The sequence below is a fragment of the Ciona robusta genome, chromosome 3, assembly GCF_009617815.1.
Source record: "Ciona robusta chromosome 3, ASM961781v2".
Classification (NCBI taxonomy): Eukaryota; Metazoa; Chordata; class Ascidiacea; order Phlebobranchia; family Cionidae; genus Ciona; species Ciona robusta.
In genome coordinates this window covers 2,662,596-2,672,925 of record NC_143237.1, presented here as the reverse complement: position 1 = coordinate 2,672,925, position 10,330 = coordinate 2,662,596, and the positions used below count along the sequence as shown (strand labels likewise).

Here is a 10,330-nt window from a genome sequence, read left to right as displayed (position 1 = left end):
CAGCTTGTTATACAGTGTTAGGTCATTTATAGCCAGAAAGTATTGTTTTCGTGTACATACACCTGAAACGACAGACGATCAGAGGGTAAAGTTTGGTGTAGCGCTATGAATATAATGAATATAACCTATGGCCATAAGCAAACTGACAAATGGTAATTATAAATTAAGAAATCACCCACAAAGTAACATACGTGGTAACTCGTAATCTGGCACGAGGTGTATGAAACAGAACATCCGTGTTTATAACGGCTGTCGTTTTCCGCCACGCGAGGATAAAGTAAGTTTCCTTCATTCAAGAAATGCCATTTTTCGTTCGTCACGGATATATAGTACTGTGGGTATGATAGATACTGTTGGCACCAAAATCACGTATTTCCTGATTGTGATTTAAATAATTACCATTGCTATTTTAGTCGAGGCCACGGTTATCTAATTAGGCAAAATATTAAGAAACGAAAAAAAACTTATCCTAATTACCCAACCCCACTATTTTTGTCCGCAAAAATGCATTGCCCAGACACTATAATGAAAAACGAATCTAACTCGACAGTAAGCACGGGGTGGTATAACTCGCTAGGATAATATTAAACATTTTTTTAGTAATTGACAAACATACCTTATTTTCAGACCTAACATTTGACAAGCATTTCCAATTTTAAATCTCTAATTATGGGAAACGCAAACTTTTTAATTTTTGGCGGAAAAATTCCCACAATTTTGATTTTCCCGCTAATTATACCACGTGACTAACGCCTCGCACCAGCTGATTACTTCTCCCCGCTTTTCGTTGATTGGCTGGTTTGCAAAGCGTGGCATTTGCACCACGTCCCAGTTCAGATACAGTTGGTTCACACCAGGTTACAAGTTGGAAGGTTTAAACAAGAGTTCTCGCAAGACTTAAGTTAAGTATTAGTAGATTATAGCTGACTATAAAGCATTGAATGAATGTTTTTTTCATAGTATATTACTAACTACTTTATTACACTAATATAGCCTACCGCTATATTAAAATTTTGATTAGTTATTTTAACCAAGTTTTGTGCCTTGCGAGCAAAACTAACATTATTTTAAATTGTTTTTAACTCCGCATGATTTCAGGAATCGCGATGTTTCTTTATTATGGTATTATAAACGTCACTCGCGACATTACGTCACAATCACTGCGTTCGTTACGTCACAATCGCCTTGCTGGCTTACAGATTTCGCGTTACCATTACGTCATGTTTCGTCATCGCTCTACAATTTGCGCTTGCCACTTCACAATGCGATTTGTTCTACGCGTGCGTTTCGTGTTTTTTTTCATGGGGCCCCATGCGCGCTTTGCATCGACGCAAGGCACATTACTTGCATACTCTAATTAAATTTGCGGTATTAGCGCGAAGCAAGATGATCAAAGAACTGGTAACGTATAAATTACAATTGACATTGTTACGTACATAAGCTTTTTTCTAGAAACATCGATGATGTGACGTCACGAAGTGGTGATGACGCAACAGAAGAACCCACTTCGTAAGTTCATTGTTTCGTCACAAACGTTTATCCAAATAAAGTCAGTTTTAAGATGTTGGACATTTTTAGAACACGGTATGTGACGTCACAGAGGATCAAGCCGACCATGACGGTAGAGAAGAACGAAAGTAATTATGACGTAATAATATATAGTACACTGTGGGGAAAGATGAATCACCTTTAGCACATTTTCTCCAACTATCCTGATCATGTTTTAAACGATTATTGTGGGGTACAGTTTTATATTTCGTTGAATGTTCTTTGTTTATTACCAAACGTGACGAGTAAATAGAATGAAAAGGTGTCCCATCTTACTCCACCCTACTATTTACAATATCTAACGTTTATATTGTTACAGAAAAGTCAGCGAATAAAGCTGCCGAGGAAAAGCGCAAGGTATTTTATTTTATTTAATTGTCATTGTCTTATATTAGTGTATTGCCGAACAAAAATAAATTTAGTTATTTTAAATATTAAAATCTAACAAAATTAATTAAAGTTTGAATTTGTAACAAGGAAATATAAATCTGTTACGTAACTATAAGCTTATTTTTTTACAGACGAAGAACAAAGACGAAGACGCCAATAAGGATACCGGTTTGAGGTGTTTGTAGGCCTAAGTGTGTATAGGTTTAATTATGTTAGCGGCGGTAAACCCGCGAAGAAAGAAGATCAAAAACGAAGACGCCGATAACGGTTATCGGTTTCAGGTGCTTAGGTTTATTGTGTAAGTATAATTGTGTATGGCTGTATGCGAATATGTGTTATAGCTGGTATACACTTTAACTGTGTTGTCAGCCATTTTTTTGTTGGATCTAACCTTGCCAGCTATGTCCTCTAAGCACTTTTCAGTGCTTCTACATGTCTTTGAAATAAATGCATAGGAATTGTTGCAACATTCTTACTGGATTACTAGATTCTTTCGGCGGTTTTATAATTGTCTCGGTTTGCTTTGCGAGAACTGTCTTGGTACACATATACTCGAGTATAATATAAACGGGCATTATAATATACATCCATTTAACTTTCCTCATATTTTATGTATTTCAAATTTAGCTGCAAATGTTCCTGCCCCGGTAAAAGTCTTGTACGTTACCATGACGTCACGTTGCGTAATTGTGATGATGGCCACGTCACAATTTCTCAACGTCACGTTGATACGTTGGGTCAGCATCGTCTTGACCCTGCGTTCGGTGCGGTTATTCCACGGTCGGCTTAGTTAAGTTACAGCTGCGGGTTTGTTACGTATAGACGTCGCCGCCTTGCGGTTCGTAACAGCCACAGTATGTCGTAACGGTCAATGCGGTGCGTAACAGCCGGACGTTATTATATTGTGTGAATATATAACTAGAGTATCGCGGTACCAAGATGTTTTCTCGATAGGCCGGGCCTTTGTTGACTTCGAGCCCTTGCAGGTGGGTGCTCGGTGGCGTGCGCACTACAGGTATTTTCTGTACGATTGTTGTACCTTTTCAAATGTCGGTATTTCATTGATCATGTTTCGCTTCTTAAATATGCCTGTTGGTGTAATTGAGCTTGTGTTTATCGCTGTTTAGGTTAATGTTGCGCAGTATTACTTTTGTCATCGGTTTCTTTTCCTTGCAAGGTCTATCCAACAAGGGTTTCTCACCAGAGTAGAAACCCACTACCATTGGCTGGGGGCTTGTCGTGCCGTAGTGGCTTTCCACCAACGCCAGCCACATAAATATGAATTTTAATCTTGTTTTTTATTTTCCAGATATATACAACTGCTAGACGCTTGGACTTTTAATTTAATTATAAAAAATAAAACAGTCTCCATATACGAGCGTGTTACATTCTGTTATTGTTTGTTGTATTGCCAATATTTCTGTGCACAAATTAGTTTCTCGCTTATTGACGTCCTCCACCGGTATAAGCTTCTATTTTACCATTGCCGACAGGCTGTTTTAAGGGAATGAAATTGGTGTTGTTAATTTGAATTGCCTCTAACCCAGAGTTATTGTATTCGAAGCTCGATGCTGCTACCATTGTGGGCGCGTCTTCGGACAAGACACTAAACGACAATTGCGCCAACCCAGTGGTCATTAAGGAGTTGTCTAAAACCCCAGCGGATTTGTCTAAACCGTCACCTATATAAATACATTACAAAAATGATGTAATACAAAACTAATCACTAAAAAGTCCTATTTTGTGGTAACTCGTATACGGGAATAAGGTTGTGTGAAGTAGTGGTCCCACCCTAGGTGTTACAACAACTATTGTTGCTCCGCCACGTACAGATAATAAAATGCATTTTTTCATTCATTTATAAATATATATATATCGCTGGCGCAACCTACAAAACAATTTAAAATAACAAAAAAAGTTACTGAATGTATAGAACACCAGCACAATGTAATTGGATTGCTGCAAATTTACACTTTATTGCCTTAATGGGACTTTTTACCCCAATAACACACGTTCGCTTATTGCACGCTTCTGCGCAGTATAGACCCTGGAAGTGAATTAAACTAAAACACAATTTTAATAACTCTGGACTTGACGTTATACTTGGATTAATTATTCGCAAAATATTTTACACATAATTAAAGTTTGTGGCTTGCACGATTCACTGCTGATCGAAAATCCTTGTATACTACAGGAACACAGCCGTCTATGACTTTAGCCTGCGCAAAAACCGCTTCATTGGTGAGACTGTCACGATATGAGCGTAGGTCTATCTTCTTTAAAAGCTTCCAACCCCACCGACGAGTTACTTTTATAATTTTCTCTGTTAGCGCAAATGCAATAATGACATCGAACCCGAGACCCTCCGCTTTTTCAGTTGTGCTAAAACAAAATAAATAAGTATAGTATGTTGGGGGAGGATGGGATACCTTTTCATTATTTTTTCTCGTCCCATTTGGTTGTAAACAAAACACATTCAAATAATTATGAAACCGTATCCTTACGACTCCCATAGACGGTTGTTAATTGTTTAAAACACTATATCAGGATATTTGGATACTTTGTGCTAAATAGGTGTCCCGTCTTCGCCCACCCTACTGTATTTCTAAAATATCATTCAGCTGGTTCCTGTAAATGTATCTTGAAGCATATGGGATATGCCTGTTTTTAAAATAAGCTATTACAAAAAAAGTAAAACTATAAACCATATTTCAGAGTCTTTAAAAATTGTTTACCGTCGTATGAACTCAGTCGCTAATCCACGGTTTGAATATTTTGGCGAAACAACTGTCAGATCATCCAGGAAAATGTTAGATGTTCCGAATTCTTTTGTGAGAGTGGATTCCGTCCATTCAGCAAACTAAACATACACGTTTATAAGCATTCGCGCCTGCCTCGAATACCACATAGGTTACGGAGTCAGGGCTCGCCGCTGCTACCATTGCGGGCACATGTGTAATTAAGCAAGACTTTTAACAGCAATCGCTTCAACCCAGTGCTCGTAATACTTGTCTAAATTGTCGAACATGCAATCTCTTTTAATTGCTACCGTTTTTTGCACAGTAACTACTATAACTACTGGGGTGATTGGTCAACTCTTGCCTAAATCCCAGTTCCCAAAGCATGGCGTGTCACACTGTGGTACCTCAGCACCCACGTGAAATTAAAATTCACACTACACTATTCATTTATTCAGTTCTCGACAGTCCACATCACATCATATCTTACAATGTTACAAGCTAATTCTCCTTACTCGAAAAAGGAAGGCGGCTTTATGCTTTGAATTGGCCACGGCATCTTCTGTATATGAACAGTCAGAAAAACGTTTGCACATTGAAAGACCACATATTTCATTTGTCCCACTGATGACAGCTGCTGTACTCAGACAATGGGGCAGGGTTTCCTATTATAATAAAACTAATTATTGAAATAAACGTACGAAGGCTGTATCACAAACTAAAACCAAAAACATTCTGTAATCTGTAACTTACATGACAAGCCACTGTACACACATTGAAACGGACCAGTCTTGGCTATAAACTTTGATTACCAAACGTCGGTAAATAAACTGACACAACAAACATGTAGAAGGAGTTTACAAACCTCTGCTTCTCCTTTAGCGTAAGCATATGTTTCTTCTTCGGTGAAAGCAAGACACTGCGACATTGGTTCATTCGGGACATAATACAATGCTAAAAATTCAGCAACAATATCAATATCGTCCGTAGTTAATGGACGAAACGAAATAGATAACTTGCTATTCATTCTGCTCAAGTGCCCTTTAGTAAAACATCCGCTTAAATGTTTAATATTACTACGCAGCAGCTGAAGTCAAGTTACTTATTGACAAACTGCTGGATTATCTTTTTTCACAGAAATTACAACCCGCCTGTGTTATACGTGCTGGTGTTTGTACGGTACATGTGTAAGCCTTCTATTTGAAGGCTGAGGTAAATAAAAGAGGCATAAACCCGATTGTGTATCCAATAGTTAAAATGTAACCTAATAGCAAATCTTTATTAACTGGATTTATGGTATAGCAGGGTGGGGTAAGATGGGACAGCTTTAGCACAAAATATCCAAATATCTTAATCGTATTTTAAACAATTAACAGTGGTTTATGAGATTCATGATACTGTTTTATAAATTTTTGAATGTTCTTTGTTTACTACCAAATGGAATGAGAAAATAGAATGAACAGGTGTCTCTTCTTCTTCCACCCTGCTATATAAGCTTAAATTAATGGTTATTTGAGCGAAAGCACTCGTCTTCCGTGCTATTAGGTTACCTCTTCATCTCTGTATAAATTTTAAGGCAAACTTCCTCTTTGATAATCGGTTTTCATTTTTATGGATTTTCCAGAGTCCGTATATAAACATGTTTATATCCAGACTCTGGGATTTTCCTTCTCCTTTTTGGAAGATTTTCGTTTTAATTTCACAGAAATGTTCGAGACACAAAGTTGATTTTTGTGCGATCTGCACTGTGCTTAAATAAAAAATGTGCCTACTTAAACATACAACCGCCACTGGTGTTAAACCCCCAAAAAATACATTTTAAAAGTTAGAAAAAATAGCTCCCCTCGGATTAAAAATACTCTTAGTTCCACCTAACGGAAACAAGATTAATTCTTCTGCTATCAACTTGTATTATTATTATCAGATATCAGATATTCACTGTGCACGCTTTTGTTAAGTGAGAAACATGAACCCAGTTGTAATAACTTTATTACGAACTTACGCGCCTGTTTTATTATTGCCAATAACTGGAACTATCGGATTTATCGGTTATAAACTAGAATGGTGGATGAAAGATGGAAAAGACCAAGCAAATGATAAAGTCAGTGTTTTGGAACAAAGGGAGAATCGACGCTTACAACAACTGCTACAACCCACACCACCAGAACCAGTTGTTAAAGATGGCAAGAAACAAACTATTTTTGACAAAAAAACTTGATTTCAAAATTTCTGTTGTTGCAGGTAGAAAAAATGTTGTTACGTTCATAGGTTCATTTACCTTTTTTTACACAGTTGTATAACTTGTATTCATGCTTTGTACAGGCTATGATATAGACTATTATAGACTATGCAAGCGCCCAATTCGGCTGTTACTTTAACTCAAATCTTTTTGGTTCTTCCAAGCATAATAATTGTTTTAAATCGACAGTAGCGTGTCTTAATAAATTGTGTCCTATTTTAAAGTACAACTCCAAAATTTAGGGCTGTATCACTTGAGGTGAAAAAAAACATTCGGTGTTCATTTAGCATAAAAGTATGTGATTTAAATTATATATGTAAACTTTAAAATGGGTGAAAACAAAGGACTGTTTCAAATAAAAGCAGAGGCACGGGTAAAAAAGCTGGAAACACTGCAAAAAAACGAGGCAACACTGCTGCCTAGGAAGTTCAGACTGGTAACAAAACAATCAGCAATTCCAGCATTTTTGGGGGCAGTTGTATGGACTGTAGCTGGATACTATGCTTATTCAGCATGGAAAAAAAGCGAAGAAACTGAAGAATTTATTGTCAGGCCTGTAGAAGAGAAACCAGCTAATGCGAAGCCACCAACACGAATTCCGTATTGGACACCCCTTACTATGGAAGAAAGAGGATATAAATACTTTGGCGATGGAAACAGTTTAGCCGATGCTCGGAAGTTAAGCAAGACAGAAGATACGGTGGTGTCAGTTAATGAAGAATATGGTGAGAAGTCTTTATTTTCTGAGTGATTGACTGTCTTAATCTTGTGTTCGGAAATTAATTTTGTGTTTGCAACTTTTGTTGTTTAAAGTTGGCCAAAGTTTTTACCTTAACATGAACCAGAGGTAATGGTTTTAAAGCCGGTCGTTGCTACCGTTGTGGAAGTATGTGCCCTTAGGCTAGACACTTAACGGCAATCGTTCCAACTCAGTGGTCACTAATGGGTTGTCCAAATTATAAGCCATACATAAAAAATAAATAAGTAGGTAATCACCTACAATGTAACATATTTGGATATACTCGCAAGCTGCACAAAGTTATGGAACAGAACATTCGTGTTATAGCAACTGTTATTTTCCGGCCATGTGAGGATAAAGCAAATTACATTTATTCAACATTTTAAAATATTAGAATTTTGTTTTAAAATTATTCAGTTTGTGAATTATATTTTGATTTGTTGTCTATGTTTTTGCTTATAATTCATAAATCCCCCTAGGCCTTTAGTAAGTAGTCAATTTTTAGGGATCCAAATTTGATTCTCTCATGCAGTGGCCGACTATTTTGAGTTTGTAACACCAAAAAAATTATATATATTAATTATTGACAGCATTACTTGCATTAGCATTTTAAAAATAGTTTAGTAGCGATTTCTGTTTAAGACTATAGGTGTACTGTTATAGGTGCCTGGGGTTTCACTTTTAAACCGGGGTAACATCATATGTTCTAGCACCCCAGTGTTACACAGTAAAGCTTTCACTCTGCTTATAGGTGTCTATATAATTTACTATAAAAGCCTAACCACTATATTTAAGACAAAATATTATTGTACTGTCTTGCAGCCAAAACAGCAGTAAACTTTAGGGACATAATTTTACGATATAGTAGGGTGGGGGAAGATGGGGCACCTTTTTCATTCTATTTTCTTGTAAACAAAGAATATTAAAAGAAATATAAAACCGTATCCGCAGGACCATAGGCGCCGATTCTTTTAAATTGCAGAAGAGGCCACGTTTATGATGACGTCATTCGTTTTGCAGAAATTAGGAAAATACGGTATACGCGAGTTTTTTTCACTCGCGCCAAAACACGATTAAGCTATACTTTCCATGGCAGCAGTAACAATAACGGCGACTATTAAAGTTTGCCAAAGCTGCTGACTATCGTTCATGCGGGTATGAAACTGGCAAAATCACACAGTCAAACTCGTTCGTCGTTCTTTGAAGGACGTTGTTCCTACGATACGCACACGAACATTAATGACGCCTCAAGAAACATCAATGCTGTTGATTATTACATAGGTCTTAATTTTGTACAGATCTAGTGTTTGAGGGGTTTTTAACATAGGCTTTGCCTGTCAATCGTTACTTTCGATGACGTATTAATTTTACGAGCAGCTAAAGTTTGTTCCAAAATATGTAGCAAGCACCTATGTCTGCAGATAGCTGTTAAAGTACTTAATTGAATCCAAGGACATCCGCCACGCACAAAGATTAAACCGTTAAGTTAAAGCTTTAATGTGTTTAATACAGACCAATGTATGTGTTATTTGTTTTATTTTAATACAGTCGTTGTATAACCGTATTTTTAAAGGCGCTAGCCATATACTCATAGCAAGCTGTTTTAAGTATAAAACTAACGTATGTTCACTTTTCGTTAAAGTTTTAATAAACAGTCTCCACCGTAAACGTACACTCTTCAGTTTGCTTTCTCTTGGATTGCTAATAATGAACGCGTCAAACCGTATTATGACGTCAATAATCGACGCATCATATAATAATATGACGCAAATAATCAGCGTGTGAATCGCTACTATGTCGTAACAAAGCGTTATGCGTGGACGCGTGGTTGAGAAAAACATTACAGAAAATGATCGTTGTTACGCCAATCGATGGCGTAATAACTCAGAACGTTTGAATATATAGTTCTTTAGCTATTTGCGGGCTTAAAACGACTAGTTCTTTAATTTTAAACGGGTTTTATTAATAAAATGCAGTTATACGCAGCAGGTGCTGCACCGTCTGCATAATATCCAGAGTAGGCCGGCCTCGTCTGCACCATATAAAACGGCGCCCATGCGCAGGACTCCCATAGACTGTTGGTAATTGTTTAAAACCTGATCAGGATATTTAGATATTACCTGCTTAAAGTGTCCTATCTTCCCCCACTCTATTATACATACATTAGCACCTGTGGCTATGTCCTATTACAATGTTATTAAAAGAAATTGTTTTTTTCTTCCTAGTCTTAACCATTAAAACTGTTATATTTCAAATTTTACCAGAACGAATTGAAGTGATGAAGCTTTCAAAATATGGTTGGTACGTTTGGTCATATCCCTTTGATGTTGTTGAGAGAGACAAAGATGGAAACTTTCTTTACAATGATGACGGCAACCCAATATTGGTGCCAACTACTTTAGAAAAAATAGGAATTTCTATTCGAGAAAAATTCAAGCTTTTCTTTTAAATTTCTATTATCAAATAAAAAAAACAAAAATTTACTTAGAAGATTCATGTTTGAGCAGACATTTATGCAGAATTTAAATGTTTTTTATTTAACATTCGATAGTCATGACTAGTGGGGCAGCCAGGGGGAGTTTAGGGTGTCGCGACCCCTGCTCACCTTTTAAAAAAAATAATAATAATTAAAAAAAAAATTAAAAATATGTTTGTTTTTTTTCTGGCTGCGCCACT

At 36.7% G+C, this 10,330-nt stretch overlaps 2 protein-coding genes across 2 annotated transcripts; one reads left to right on the top strand and one right to left on the bottom strand.

Moving 5' to 3' along the window:
• Window positions 1–3,301: 3,301 nt before the first annotated feature.
• LOC149737664 (uncharacterized) lies at window positions 3,302–6,064 on the bottom strand. Its single transcript, XM_089873572.1, has 4 exons — window positions 5,542–6,064; window positions 5,192–5,341; window positions 4,674–4,798; window positions 3,302–4,320 (listed from the first exon to the last, which is right to left on the bottom strand). Exons 1-4 carry the CDS (start codon window positions 5,701–5,703, stop codon window positions 4,077–4,079), a joined length of 681 nt encoding a protein of 226 aa, XP_089729698.1. The 5' UTR covers window positions 5,704–6,064; the 3' UTR covers window positions 3,302–4,076.
• Window positions 6,065–6,602: 538 nt separating this feature from the next.
• LOC149737663 (uncharacterized) lies at window positions 6,603–10,137 on the top strand. Its single transcript, XM_089873583.1, has 2 exons — window positions 6,603–7,640; window positions 9,919–10,137. Exons 1-2 carry the CDS (start codon window positions 7,244–7,246, stop codon window positions 10,101–10,103), a joined length of 582 nt encoding a protein of 193 aa, XP_089729709.1. The 5' UTR covers window positions 6,603–7,243; the 3' UTR covers window positions 10,104–10,137.
• Window positions 10,138–10,330: the final 193 nt, after the last annotated feature.